At 36.2% G+C, this 15,737-nt stretch overlaps 1 protein-coding gene across 7 annotated transcripts in view; it reads right to left on the reverse strand.

Moving 5' to 3' along the window:
* Positions 1-655: 655 nt before the first annotated feature.
* Positions 656-15,737, reverse strand: part of LOC135223509 (protein dispatched homolog 1-like) — a 119,970-nt gene continuing 104,888 nt past the window's right edge. For 6 of the 7 annotated variants that reach the window (XM_064261957.1, XM_064261954.1, XM_064261955.1 and 3 more), the window contains 5 exons: positions 13,335-13,536; positions 10,221-10,454; positions 9,738-9,936; positions 6,992-7,940; positions 656-5,106 (listed from right to left, as the gene is read on the reverse strand). In XM_064261957.1, the coding sequence (XP_064118027.1) occupies positions 3,904-5,106; positions 6,992-7,940; positions 9,738-9,936; positions 10,221-10,454; positions 13,335-13,536 (2,787 nt within the window). In that variant the 3' untranslated portion in view covers positions 656-3,903. The remainder of the gene's footprint in view (positions 5,107-6,991; positions 7,941-9,737; positions 9,937-10,220; positions 10,455-13,334; positions 13,537-15,737) is intronic. The other variant, XM_064261959.1, reaches the window with a different exon arrangement.

A 15,737-nucleotide genomic window follows, 5' to 3' on the forward strand; every position in this document is an offset into this window, starting at 1 on the left:
GAGGTGCCAAGATGTAGAAAAAGCAATGTACTACAACCACAAAGATCCCCTGCAGCCTGCACTCTTCTTTGTCTGACCAAACTGTTTTTCCTTGCAACACTAGGCAGGCTGCTGCTGCTGCTGCAGACAATGTTGTATTTTAGTATAGGTTTAATACTACTCAATTAATTTGCGAGTTTTAAATTGGCTACAAGTACGAATTTCTTGCCTAGAACTGTAGAGGAATCTTTGTTTGTTTATTTGTATGGTGTTTTTACGTTGCATGGAACCAGTGGTTATGCAGCAACGGGACCAATGGCTTTACGTGACTTCCGAACCACGTCGAGAGTGAACTTCTATCACCAGAAATACACGTCTCTCACTCCTCAATGGAATGGCCGAGAATCGAACTCGCGACCACCGAGGTGGAACGCCAACACCACACCAACCACGCCACTGAGGCGCTTTCTAATCCCTTTTATTCATGTGTATTTATTTACCACTTTTTCCTATAACTTGTCTCTCTCTCCAAGCTGATTTCCCTTTGTAGCCCCCTTGAGTTTATACTCGGCTGACTGTCCACATGGGTTTTCAGCTGAAAATCTAAAGACAGAAAGACAGAAAAGAAAAACCAAGTCTGTAAATGATAGTAAAAAGGACAGAAAAACTCAACTAATAGAAAAAAAGAACACTTTATTTCTCCATTAACATCTTCAGCTTTGTTATAAAGGGTATAAAGCTGATGCCCTAACATACACAAATGGGTATGCTTAATAAAAAAATAAAAAAGTGAACTTGGAACACTGCACTGTGATGTAAATCACATCTATACCTAAAAAATAAAACATAACTACATATATCAATATTGAGTACTTAAGGAATTTACTAATTACTTGTGGCCTTAAATTTATGAAGAGAAATTTTTTTCCCAGTACAAGACAGTAATCTAACAAGGAAAGAAGTCTCCAGTGAAAGACAGTAAGTGACTTCCTTGCTGGATTGTAAAGCACATTGTAGTTGTATTAAGTACAAATTTTCATGTTGAAATTCCTTTAACTCCAATAATATGAATGAGCTTTCACTCTACAATTGCCTTTTAAGAATTTTTTTTACATTATTACACTGACAACATATGGTTAGAATTTTCACTCAACAATGACCTTTGCGAACTCTGATGATAATTCTTTTTACTGTATTATAAATATATTCACACTACATTTTAACCTATTCAACTAATATTCAAGATCTGCTGTTGTGGTCCTGCCAGCATGTTCAAGTTGAAATAGAAAAGTTGCACAATGACTAATACTATAAATCAATTACATTACCATTTCTCTAGGCACTTCAACCTCAACAATGTTCCTACCAGTCCTACCCATGCATAAAATCTTTTCCCTGTTCACAACATTTTATATTGTACATAAATAATGTTCTATATTACACTCATGCAATAAAAACTAATCAGTTCACCTATTTGTAATTGGCCTTTTTCAATCAAAACTGTTAAAAAAATGTTCAAATCAACACATCCACAGACAAACACTTCGTAAACTACAGCTTGGACTTTGAATTTATCATCTGCTAGCTGCATACCAGTGGCTGTAACATAGTAAACTCTATCATTAAAAATCTCAAATGACTGTAGGTTTAAATACACTGCAGGTAAAACTGATCTATAAAAGACATAAATCTCTTCATACCTGTCAACTTTGCATCTGTGGTTATTTGAACTGAACATGAGCTATTAAAATTTAGGCCAGTATACTTTTCACTGACTTACAAAATGCGAACTTACATAAGCAACTCCTAAATCTTTGGAGGTGTAAGCAGTATTAACTCCACAAAAAAATTACAGGGCACTTCCTCAGCATGAAATTGATTTTTGTCTTTAAACTGATGAAATTGATTTTTGTCTTTAAACTGAAGTGGAAAAGAAATGGCAATAACTTCCAATCTCCATTGTGTATTTCAGTCCACAGGCCAAGATCTAGTATCAGCTGCAGACATGGCAGCTTCTTACAAATATTCATACCTTGATTACATGTGCATAACACTCTAGAAATGTACAAAACTAAATAGCATTAACAAAAGATTTGATCCAAACATCAAAATACTACACATAATTCTTAAATTGTAACCTTTTTCAATTATCATACCCAACTCCTTTTTTTTTTATTAGGTGACTCACAGTTAATGAAAGGAACCAAGAGTGCTTTCGTTTTAACATTCATGTCCATTTTGTTCAACCTTAAAAAACTACATTAACTTAGGAATAGTAATACACCAAAACATTACTGTATTATGCAACATACACATATGCCCTTGATTTGTGAGAACTTCTAAATACTCCTTTGTGTTGTTATAAATGCATCTCTTCAATTCTTCATTAAATGAAAAAAATGTTGTACTCCTTCACTTGAGGTAAACCACACTCATGTTAAAAAGAAATAAAAACTAAGTAAAAGTGAAAAATAAACATTTCAACTCCAGTTCTCCTACAGACATCCATGTGTGCATAATTGAACGGACTTACTAAAAATAACAAATGCATTAACCATAAATAAAGTGAAATATTGAGGGCTGTAACGTGTTCTAGATATTTAACAACACTCACAAACACCACTTGCTAAAATTACCACATAGGTCACAGGATCCTCCTTGTGCTGTTAAAAACCATTTAAGACAACTGCAGACAAACCCAATCCAATACTATTTCATTTATAAACTACTGATTAACAGCAAAGTAGTAAAGTGAACTGCTGAGCATTTAAGCAATAAAGGAAAATGTTTCCTTAATAAACCTAGAAGAAAATTCAGCCACAAAAGTTAAAACTATGTATTGACATTGCTTTCAAATGTACAACTCAACATTATCTGCTACCAGATGATCATGATGATGAAAAGCTAGAATGCACAAAAATAAATTATCTAATAACTTGGTAAAAGAAAAGGACGGAAACCTATTGCAAGAATGATTATTTTTGGCACTGCGGATGGTGTACTAGTACCATTAATCTATGGCACTGACAAACAGACACTTCTACAGTTTTCACTATCAACACCTTAACAAAATAATTCATTAAGAAAATGAAAACAGAATGATACTAACTATTAAAAACAACATATTTAAAAACAACAATAAAGTAAATTAAAGAGAGCATATCTGGAAAAATAAAAAATTTCCTGCAGTACTAATTAGCTATACTATTCAAGTAAACATAATGCACCACCACATGGGTAAAACTAACTTTCAAAACTTACCCTAAGAAATGAAAACTGCAATACATAACAACCAAATGAAATTGTATTTTGCCAATGTCCTCTAACACTGTCAAACAAGTTTGTTTATTAAATGTGGAAGACCATAGTCAATGGATGACTGCAGAATATTTCTGATATGTACTGCTTAGCAGATCATTAACTTTGGGGTGAAAATGAAAAGTATTTCTCTCAGAGTATGGATAAAAATTATCACAATCTTAATACAAGATCCCCATATCTATAAAAATCAGTATCCCAGCTGCATTTTCTATGAATTACTCCATCTTAAATTGGGGAAAATTCTACAACGACAGAAGCATTAAAACCTTCACGCTTGCAAAACAATTTTAACAGCTCTCCAAACATTAAACTTGAACTACCACTCTAAAATCTTTGAATCCTTTCAAGATGCAATATACTGTACAATAATTGCATTTTACAAGAAACTCGGCTACCAATAAAAAATAAAAAAAAAAGACTAGTGCAGGGAGCACATCACATGACAAAATATATACTGTACATCCAATATAGGTGTAATGAGCAATACAGTATATTGTTATCACAATTACAAATACTCTGTGGTTTCACTTTAGCAAACATCATATATGAGAATATACACACACAAATATTCACAGCCGAATGTCACATTAGTTCCTCATTGCCTTAAGCAACAACCATTGTTCCACTCTCCGGAGTTACAGATATCGGGGTGATGTTTCCTTCATGATGATGATGAGATGGCTGTCCAGAATCTGTGTCCGGTTCTGAATACAATATTGTGGTAGCTGAAGATGCTGGAGCAACACTGTGCCGAGGTGAAGGCTCACCTCCTTCACTAACTGCTCCCCCTGGGGATGGTAATGACACTTTACGAGGAACAAAAGCTCCCTGCTCACGGACACTCACTGATGATGACAGAGAGCCTGAGCGAGCCGCCCGACCTGCACCTCCTTGGGGAGCTACTCCATCAATGTGGGATGCAACATGGTTATGAGGAATATCTGGTAATGGCTGAGGTTGAGCTTGCCCAACTTTATGACGTGTAGGGTTGTGGACGGTGCGATTATGAGATCCACCTCGTCCAGCCAATCTTGTTGCTGTTAGTGGTTCAAGTTCGTGTGTATCTGATGATGGATGAGTCTGAGGAGGTGGACAAGATGTGCTTGAGGTTGAGAGAGTAGATTCGCTCATAAAAGCTTGGTGGTACACAGTTTTGTCAACATGGGGCTGAGAACCTTGAGAACAACACTGACTACATGTCAACTGAGGATAAGACAGTTGTCCACAGCCAGATTCTGGACCAAATACACGTAAAAGAGGGAGGTAGAAGAAGGTACTATAGACATAAGAAGCAGCTGTAATTACTGTAAGAAAAGTGCCTATGTGCACATATGCTAACACTCTTGCTGGTAACATAGCAATACCTGCAGCCAATGAGGTGGCTGCAGCCATGAAAACTGGACTACCAAGGCGACCAACTGCCCAAGACACAGCAGCATCACGCTCAGCCTCTGGGGATAACCGATAAGCAACGCCATAGTGAAGAGTGAGGTCTACGGCTAAACCAATGGCCACACTTACTGTAACACTCTCCAGAATATTCAAATGCCACCCAAGTAATACCAGTGCCGCTAAAGTTACCAATATGATAGCACCTACACTTATTACAGCTAACACACTCACAACAATGTTAAGGGTTGTTACCACCAATACTGCCAGACTCACACCCACAGCCACAGCAACTGCTACTCCTGTTCCTATTGACAGTGATCTCTGAACATCAAAGAAGGTCAGGTATGAAATGAACCAACCTCCTTTCATTCCGTCGGGAGCATCTTTCAGTTGCTCTCTCACCCAAGTGTCCACCTAAAAGAATGAAGAAGTAATAGGTTAGATTTTAAAATGCCTTAGGAATGACCGAAAATAATATATGAAGAATAGCCACCAATAAAATGTTAAGCTTTTTGAAAAAAATGTGCTTAATTACTGCCTTCTCAAATGTAATGGTGGCTTGTAAAGGTTGATTAAATAAAGAAGATTACATGCATTTATGCATAGCAATTACTATAATAATGAAATGAAAATGAAAATTCATGTGCCAATTATCCACAGGTTACAATAAGGCTTTTCTTCTCCAATTAGAAGGACAGTTTGAAACTATAAAGAAATATCCATGCATATAATATTAAGACATGATCTTAAAAGGAAATGGAATTTGCAATAACAAATTCTAAAATTCAAAGGTGACAACTCATTTAGCTCTTCAGTATTCACTGTCTATGAACTTTTGTGTTATTCCCAAGAAACCAAATTACGTAATGAAATAAAAAAAATTATGATTCTGATAGTAAATATAACCCTACAACAAACATATGAGATTTTCTTATGTCATTTAGAGTGAAGCATACTTAAGACACAGCCCAACAAATTTTTGTCTCATGGGGATTGAAGGAAGGATCTGGATTACTTTATTTAAACAGAAACACAATTATGTATGTTAACTATCACTGTATATACTATAAATATAGTAATAAATACCTGAAGTAATACTCAATAAGCATAGCAACAAATACAAGAATTAAATTGTTACTAAATCATGGGTAAGAAATTCCAAATTACTGACCACATTTTTAATACTTTTTGCAGAGCAAATAGAATAGTTGATAATTAAAAAATTTCACATGGGGATTTGTATCTACTTACCCAGATATGTAAATATTACTCTATAGTAACTGATCAAAGCCCTTTACAAATTCATGAATTTATAAGATAGCTAACTGACCCTTATAAATCCTCATCATTATTAATGTTTTCTTGTTAAGGGTTTTCCTTTGGAAGGTTAAAAAGTCTCATGAGTTCTCTCCTTCTGTCTTGTGAACTTTCTACCTGAATTCTTCTGTAATCTAAACTTTTTCTATGCCCTATCTCCATGATGTTATGGATCTTTACCACAGCTATTGTCCTGTCATTTTCAAGATTGGCATTTTTCTAACATATTACCAATACTCCTCATCATATCCTCAAACTCTCCTGATCTCTGAGTCACATTCCCAAACCACCTCAATCTTTGAAATCCTGGTAGCCTCTGAACAACATATCTCTCTGTTATGTCCTCATTTTTAGACAGAATCTTTTCAAATCTAATTTCAAAATATTCATTCTCTTGTATACTATTTAGAGAAGTGGGAGTCTCATACAGACATCACAAGTGTTTGGGCTTTAATAATGGGTTACTCCTATTAATCAGTAGTCCAGTGATCTCTTTCCCCTCTAAGTTGTTTCTAATCCCTACTGCATTTCTAATTCCAGCCTCACAATTTAGCGAGTTTCCAGTCAACAGACAGTCAGTTTCCAGTGTGACGATGATAATATTTATGGTAAAAAATACCACAGCTAATACAAATGTGAATACAAATTCAGTATGTGCATATTTCTTTAAGCTTTCCTTGAAAACCAAGCAGCAATGGTAAAAAAGTAATGTGATAATCTACAATATCACTGTATACATGATAATGTTGTTAACACCCATAACAAATAAGAGGCATTTAAACAGATGCAGCAAAATTATTCTACCAAGCAAACAGGTATTCTGACTTATTTAACCAGAACAAAACTTTAAAACTTCAAGTTGATTTTTTCTTAAATCCATCACGGAGAAAGACTATTGTTTGCTGAATACATCAAAAGCCGAACTCTATGAAAAAAAATTACTTTTCTTAAAGTCTACAGTAAAAAGAATTTTAGAACTCACCTCAGTAAAAAACTGGTGCATATCATCATATGACAAAGACCACAGTATATTACTGTCATATTCGACAACTACAGCTGCAACCTTCCCCGTTCTTCTACTGAATTTGGGTCCAGCAACACCTGGAATGAAGTACTCCCTTGGTGTCTGATACAGCGCCTTTATGCCCTTGTGGATACATTTCTCAAAGACTTCCTCACTGTAGGGAAAAATAGACTCTTCACAGCATGGAGCTCGGTTAACACCTTTTATAGGATCAATGCATTTCCTGTCCATGTAGGTCTTGAAAGTTTCAATGAAGCAATTTGGAAGCAGTGGACCAAGAGTTGACATGTAAAAGGTCTGATTTCGAAGACCCCGACAAAAGTTCAAAAGCCATTCCTGAGATTCTGGGTGTGCGACATCAAAGCTGTCATCAAATACTATGGTTCCCTTTGAAGATGGATCTAGGTAGTCACCGTTATCGACTGGCTTTATTCCCCACACAATTCGCACAGGTAGGTGGTTCACAATATCACTTCTAAGGTTACGTTCAAACCAGAACTTGTATTTGTACTCCAAGTCATACTGTTCAAAGAAGTGGTCTCTAGAAAACAACTGAAAATCCTGTGAATCTGGAAGTTTTAATCCTGGGTAATAAAATACTACGAGAGAACTACAAATTGCAAGGGCACCAAACAGCAAAATCCAAAAGTAACGGGGTTTTACAATGATCAGTGGTAGAATTTTCTCAAAAAAGTCTCTTCCTGCTTCAGCACAAAAGTAGCAGAGTCGCAGAGGAAGTGCACAGACGAGTGAGCATCTTGGTGGAAGTTGAGGAGCATAAACAGGTGCTGGTGGAACACACAGACAGCAAGTCGATGCTCCCCATCGTTCTGCGACAACTACACAAGCAGGAACCCATGTCAACATCAGCATCAGGTTGGCTAAAACAACAGTCCCTGCAAAAATACTGGAAAGGGAAAATTCTGATGTTAGTTTTCTGACAAAACTACAATAAAAATATTTCAGTGCTGCATTTTCCTTATAAAAAGTTTTAGTCATTCAAAAATAAAAGATAAAAGAGTTTTAATTTCATTATAAAATAATAGATTAAAAATCATAAAATTGTTTGATTGCATAAACAATTTGATCAATGTCTACTTTAAGAATATGTAATCATTGTCATGTATACAGTTACGTTTGAAAGATTAACAGTTAGCTTAACCAGACTAACAAATCATTACCTCTTGCATGGCTGGCCTCAAATAATTACCATTTAGAAATAAAAAACTTGAATAAACAACAACAAAATTAATCCCAAAATATTCAACCAAATGAAAAGTTCAGGATAGAATCTGAAGGAGGTATACATCTTCTATGTTTCACAAAAACATCATATAATTGCACCCATGGACTTTGCAAAGTGATACAACAACTCTTCAAAAAGAGGAATAATAGGACAAAAAAAATTTCTTTATCCTGCTGTACTTGGACAAATATTTTACAATTGTTTATTTCCATTGTTATTAAATAAGAATAATGCATAAAATGAATACACTAGACTTCAAAAATTTCCTTGGGAGGTAAGGTTTAAATATAAACTGAACACAAAAGGTCTGGATATTTCAACCACATTTCAAATGTATAAATCCTTTTCATTCGAGAATTATAGTATAAACGTAAAGAATTATGGCAACAGCCCCTGCAAGGAATCAAAGGAAGGGGAATGAGGCACTGATCACCCTACTCCACTACTGTGCAGCTAGAATGAAGCCTCTACAGGACCTGTCTCAAATATTGTTTGATGATACAAGACTGACTATGACTTTTTATTTCAACCAAGCCCACCACAATTACAGGGTTTCTCGTGTGGCTCACTGTGTAGAGAGTAATAAAGCAGTGCTAAAGGCTCTTTGCACAATCTTTTAGCCCTGGTCTGCACTTCTATCTGCCTTTTGCTCTTTACTATTCTAAACTCTTTAACTTTGCCTTTTTTCAAACCTTAACATTCCAGTTAAAAATAATTCCTTCATGACAGCTTAATGAATCCAGAAGCATAACTTAGGCTGAATAATGTATAAACAACAAGTTAAAAGTAAAGTCAAGTTTTTAGAGAGCTGACTAAAAGTTTTCTTTATAATGGAAAGCTGCATATAAATTTAATTCCCAAGACAAATGTGCCAGCCATACTGACAGACCTCCCCTCCTGGATTCTGTTTCAAGATTTTTTCTGCTTAAAAATCTTTTCATTGTGATTCTTTAAACATAAGTTCTCTTAACTTTTATTTCTGTTTCACCTGTCATTTACACCTTATCCCTTCTTGCAAGTTCTGTAATGATTCCAGCTGTAATACAGAGATTATCCCCATGGAGTTCGAATACTTTTTTAACACAGTACACAGAATTCTAATGCAGGATTAAATAATGAAGAGATCACTCACAATTTTGGGACAGGTGCAAACTGTGCTTTAACAATAAAAATCAATATTCAACTAACAGTAAATGGCAAGTCTTAGAAAAAGGCCACTTATGATGAACTATTAGAATTTTAGAACATATCAACTTATTTATTTACTGTATTAATATTATTTAAAATAAAATACTCTCTACCCATAAAGAGTTCAGTTTAGACCAGTCTTATGAGAGAAAGACTTTTGTCTCTGTGGTCAGGTTAAACTATGCAATAACCAATCAATAAACAATCAATTGATGCATCTGAATAAACTGGTTTTTCTACAGAATATGAATTTAGGAATTTGGGATCTACCTAAAGCAACGAATAGCAGTGATATGTGAGACACAAGACGCAAAGAAGGCCGCAGCAGTGGTGAGAGATGTGACAATGATCGAAGCAGCCGCATGGTGCAGTGAGTCTCCAACTAGTTTGGCCATTGTTCCTGCATTTTTATCTTGTTTGGCCAGGGTCCATACACGGCAATACACAAACGTATCATCAGCTCCGATGCCTAAAAGTAAAGAAGAAATTGATGAACTGCTAATAAAATAATATGTTCAGCAGGATTTAAAAAAATTTAACATCCAATGAAAGACAGGATAACATTTTTCGTGAAAAATTCTTGGAGCTACAATTACTAAAGTGCGTTTCCATGCCTAAATGTATCATGAAGAGTAAAAGTAATACAAAAGAAAAAGACTTGATTTACATTCAAAATCACTGCTTCATACAGGTGGTATAATTTAGATGAGGTGCAGACTATCAATAATAAACTGTCAACAATTATATCCTCACCTATAGCAATGACAGTAGTTAACACATTCATGTATGGAAAGAAAGTGATTTCATATATGAAGATGTACATGAAGTAGGCAATGATCATTGCACAAATAACTGTTGTGATGGTGACCACGGTGATGAAGAGAGACCCAGTGTAACACCACATTAGGAGTACCACGACCCCACCACCGACGCCAAGAAGGAACGAGTCAGCCAATAAAAGCTTGTCAAACAGAGCATACTTCAAACCTGTATAGTGAAAAGGTATATTCCTTGCATAAGCAGAAATCTGTAAGTAGTGCAAAGCTTTTAAATTAAATGACTTAGATAATCTCACCAAGTCTGATAAACCTATGGCACTCATTCAACTTGCTCTTAACAGGTATTAATTTCTTAAAAAAACTGCCTATTGCTGAAAGGGAAAAACATGTCTAATCTAACACTAAAATTAGCCAGCACACTCTAACATACTAACCGCATACTTCATGTAATTTATTATGATGTAACCAGTACATGTAACATTACACAATAATTTTATACTGTACATGAAACACCTTCTAAGCTACTCTCACTCAATTCCACAGCTCAAATTGTATGTAATTATCTGTTCTCCATGCAAACTGATATACTTCATCAAATACAGGGAAAAGACACTGAAATTGTGACTTGACTCAAATGGAATTCTTTTCACCAGAATAAACTTAAGAAAAAAAATGTGTTATATAAAAAACAAACAACCACGACATTAAATATTAACATATAGTACATTAAAGGTAAAGTAAAGTACTATATGGTAATCATCATCATCATCATCAGGTGCCATATGCCCAAGGACGTCGGCAATCATGGCTCGCCATTCCTCTCTATTTTCGGCTTAAGCTAGCCGATGTTGAAAGATTAAATTCATACTAACATCAAGCCTCTACTTTCTTAATACATTAGCTTGGTAGTCTATTTCCATCCTTCTACTGACAAACTTTTGAATTTTGTTTAGCTTTTGTTCTTCTTGAGTTTTATAACCTTATTTACAGTAAGAAGTAGCCCTGTCCTTTTGTTCTTTTTCTTCTTCTTGTATTGTGTAGGCCTAAAGAGTAACTACACTAACACTGAACTTTACTCTTAAAAAATAACTTGTAAAATCAACATTTTGCCTATATTAAAAAATTTATGCATTTCGAGATAATAAAAAACTTAGGAAAGTTTGCTTATTAATTATATGTGGTTTTATTTGACATATGATTGTTTACATTTCAGTCACATCACTTCAAATTTATATAAATAATGTACTGAACTTTCCGTACTTTTCTTAGGAAGGAATGCAACATATATGATAATTAAGAGGACAATATTTTCAAGATAATCTCTCTGACCTATTTTTAAGTAACTTCAATAGAACATCATTAAGCTCAGTTTTAAACATCCTTTGGGCCAGCCATTTAAGAAGCTGGAAATGAGAATCAGTGGTCTAGTTATGCCACTTACAATAACAATTCTCCTTTGCATGCATTGCAACATCACTTGATTCCCAAAACTCTTGATAACAATAGGTACTAAGTACTGTACAACTTTGGTCTTCCATGCAACTTTTGCAATAAATGAGACCAACTAGCACACTGAATGATTTTGAAGTATGCACAGAGCTTGATTCTGGAACATTACTTCAAACAGATACAGATGTGTTCTCATATGATGCACTTGGAAAATTATTCTAGTGCACATTTTATCTAAGTCTTTACATAATTATCACTTGGCAGAATTGTTTGAGTGAGAAATGAGTCAGTCACTTCAAGAGGTAAGGAAACCCTTAGAAAGATTAAAAATGTTACAGTTCCAAGACCATTTGGAATAATATGTAAAACATATTACAGTATAAGAAAACTAACTGGAGAACTGGTTACTGAAGGCTGATGGGAATATAAGAAAACATTGAAATGGAAGACTTTTATGACAGTAATTTACTGAGGAAGAGGTGTTGCTGCATAATGTAAAAAAAATATGAGTGAGGTGTGAGGACATAGTAAGGCCCTGTGCTGGCATAAGGCTGGCCGAAGTTTAAAAACAAGAAGTACCTTTCTGGCCGAGCTTATTACATTCATCATCCACCCCCTTCTCAACTTCTTGTGGGTTCTGAATGAACTGCAGAGTACACCATTACCGTCATTTGTTTCAAGCAATTGGGAAATACACCTATAATATGATGACCTAAAAGACCCATAAATCAAACTCCTTAGCTGTCATTAAACAATGAGCTTGAAGTATATAAAATTTTTGTGAAGAATCATCACAGCAAATACAAGGGAAAAGAGGAGCAGTATAAAATTAGCATATACTGTACACTCATAAATTTCCATTTGGGTTTTAATGAGAGAAATAAAGATGGAACTTAATTATTCAAGTAAATCCCAAAATATTCTTCTTCAGTCTGATATAAACATCACTTCAGATATTCATTCACTTATTCTGCTGATTGATTCATTGAAAACCAACTCCATCACTTGTGATCAAGGCCACTGTCATCAAAGAGTTTGAAAATGACACATATAATGCTGGAAAAGCCAATATACTGTGTATGACTGGTAAAATGCCAAGTAAGTCATTTTATCTACTGTTATGATTAACAAAATATTTATCTAAAATTATGGCAGATGACAATGGTCATTAATCATACAAGATGAAAGATTGGATATCTATAGAGATGAACTATGACTTTAATAAATAAAAAGATTCTCTATCAAGGCATCTGTAACAAAGTCCCAATCTTGACTAGCATGTATACAAAAGGACTATACTTTTCTAAAATTTAAGTGTTCTCATTAAACTTATTTCTAGTGTGCTATGTAATAGCTATGAATAATTTAATAATCAAGAAAGAGGAGATCTACGTTTCAATTTACCTACTTAATTAAGTTTATGTTCAAGCTCAGCAAAAAGTACTGAAGCGAGTGAAATAAAACTGGTTCTAAAAACAAAAAGCTGAATTTAGTATAGCACTGTAAACACAAAACATGACCACAAAACTTTGAACTACAATTTGCTGTATCATCTAAAAAAAAAAAAAAAGTAAATCCACTAAAGATGCTACAGCATCCATGAAAATAGCAACAATAAAATCACGAAATCTACACATACCCAAATCCATTGCAACTACAGTTACATTGCCTACACTGAGATCAAGCTCTCGCAGAGCCTCATAGTAAGGAAGTGCAGCGGAACTACGAGCCACAGGTACAAACACAGCAGTCAGGGTGAGCCGCTGCTGTAGCTGCTGTCGCTGATGTTTGTGGTGGGGCTCAGTGAGCTTGTATGGCTGAGGATTGTCAGGGTCAGCTACCTGTAACCAGCAGTACAGCTACAATGTGCTTTCTTTCATCAAGGGAATGGGGGTGATGGTGCCACTACTGTGCTACAGTACAATTCTACATCATAATCATCATTTTCCTTCATTGTACTATCAGTATCAACAGGACTACGTTCGAAAGGTTAACTTCTACTACTTATTTTGTACAGGCATTCCATACTAGGGAATTCGCACAAGATTTAGTACTATAGAGCAGGTCATAAAATCCTCAATTTTAAAATGTTATTGTTATAATACAATTAAGTTTGTTCATACTTACCTGGCAGATATATATATAGCTGTACTTCTGACGTCGACAGAATTTCAAAATTCGCGGCACACGTAGTGGGCGGTCAGGTGTAGTACCCATTCCCACCCCAGCCTGCGGCGCGGATATCAGGAACCATTCCCATTTTCTATTCATATTTATTCATGGCCCTTGTCTCCTGAGGGAGGAGGGTGGGCACTCTAATTATATATATCTGCCAGGTAAGTATGAACAAACTTAATTGTATTATAACAATAACATTTTGTTCATGAAACTTACTGTCAGATATATATATAGCTGAATCACACCTTCGGATGGTGGGTAGAGACAGACTAGGATTTTTTAGGAAATTTAAATTAAAATAAAAGATTAACTTATTGGTTCCTTACCTGATAGCAAAGTAAGCTATGTGATTACTGTCACCTAAAGCCTGCTTATGCTTTATCAGAGTTGCCAGCCAGGTTTTGACCTGTAGTGCTGTGCTCTCTGGATGCTCTGTCAACGGGGACGTGACCACAATGCGACAAGACCATCTAGCCAAACATATGGGCAGTAACACAGCAACCGACCACCACACCTGACCAACTAACCAAAAAACCCCTGATATTTAACACTATGGAATGGGAGATTTTCACAGAATATCTCACCATCAACCTCACACAATAAACTAACCTAACTAAGCTAAGGGATAGGGAGAGAGCTACCTTCAGCCCCAAAACTGTGTCTGCCGAAATGTAAGGTCCCAAAGAACTACAGTTCTCGTAAATCGTTCTCACAATCCCGGAGGGTAATGTGAGCGAATACGGAATTGCTCCTCCAGAAGGTGCTATCAAGAATATCTCTGATAGACATGTTCCTTTGGAAGGCAAGAGAGGTAGCTACGGCTCTGACCTCGTGAGCTTTTCACTTTAAAGAGGCTCATATCAGTCTTCTGGCAAGATGAATGAGCCTCTTTAATGACGTCCCTCAAGAAGAAAGCAACAGCATTCTTCGACAACGGCAAATCTGGTCTCTTCACCGAGCACCAGAGATTACCTGAGGGACCTCTTATCTCTCTAGTCCTATTCACATAGAACTTGAGAGCCCTGACAGGGCACAGGGCTCTCTCTGGTTCTTGACCCACGAGACTCGATATTCTTTGATTTCAAAGCTCTTTGGCCAAGGATTAGACGGGTTCTCGTTCTTAGCCAAGAAAGAAGGGTTCAACGAGCAGACAGCGCTGTCTCCCTTGAAACCCACTAGGCTACTGAACGCTTGGATTTCACTAACTCTCTTCGCCGTTGCCAGAGAAGCTAGGAAAAGCGTTTTTCTCGTTAAGTCCCTTAGAGAAGCTTCATGGAGAGGCTCAAAGGGACTTCAGCATCAGATGTTTCAACACCACATCTAAATTCCATGAGGGCGGTCTTGCTTGTGGAACTTTGGTGGTTTCGAACGACCTTAAGAGATCGTGCAGATCCTTATTGTCGGAGAGGTCCATTCCTCTGTGGCGAAAAACGGCAGACAACATACTCCTATAACCCTTGATTGTAGGAACTGCCAATTTTTGCACATTTCTTAGATAGAGTAAGAATCTGCTATCTGATTCCACAGAGGTCGTGGAAGAGGAAATTCCTTCATTCTTGCACCATGCCCTGAAGGAGGACCACTTAGACTGGTAGACAGCTCTTGAAGAGGCTCTTCGAGCATTAGCGATTGCTCTCGCAGCTGCCTTTGAAAAGCCTCTCGCTCTGGCCAACTTTTCGATAGTCTGAACGCAGTCAGGGCCAGAGCGGAGAGGTTTTGGTGAAACCTTTTGAAATGAGGCTGTCTGAGTAGATCTCTCCTCCAGGGCAACGTTCTTGGGAAGTCCACAAGAACGTCATGACCTCTGTGAACCACTCTCTTGCTGGCCACATTGGGGCAATCAGAGTCAACCTTGTCCCTTCTG

This window comes from Macrobrachium nipponense, chromosome 10, assembly GCF_015104395.2.
Source record: "Macrobrachium nipponense isolate FS-2020 chromosome 10, ASM1510439v2, whole genome shotgun sequence".
In the NCBI taxonomy this organism is placed as follows: domain Eukaryota; kingdom Metazoa; phylum Arthropoda; class Malacostraca; order Decapoda; family Palaemonidae; genus Macrobrachium; species Macrobrachium nipponense.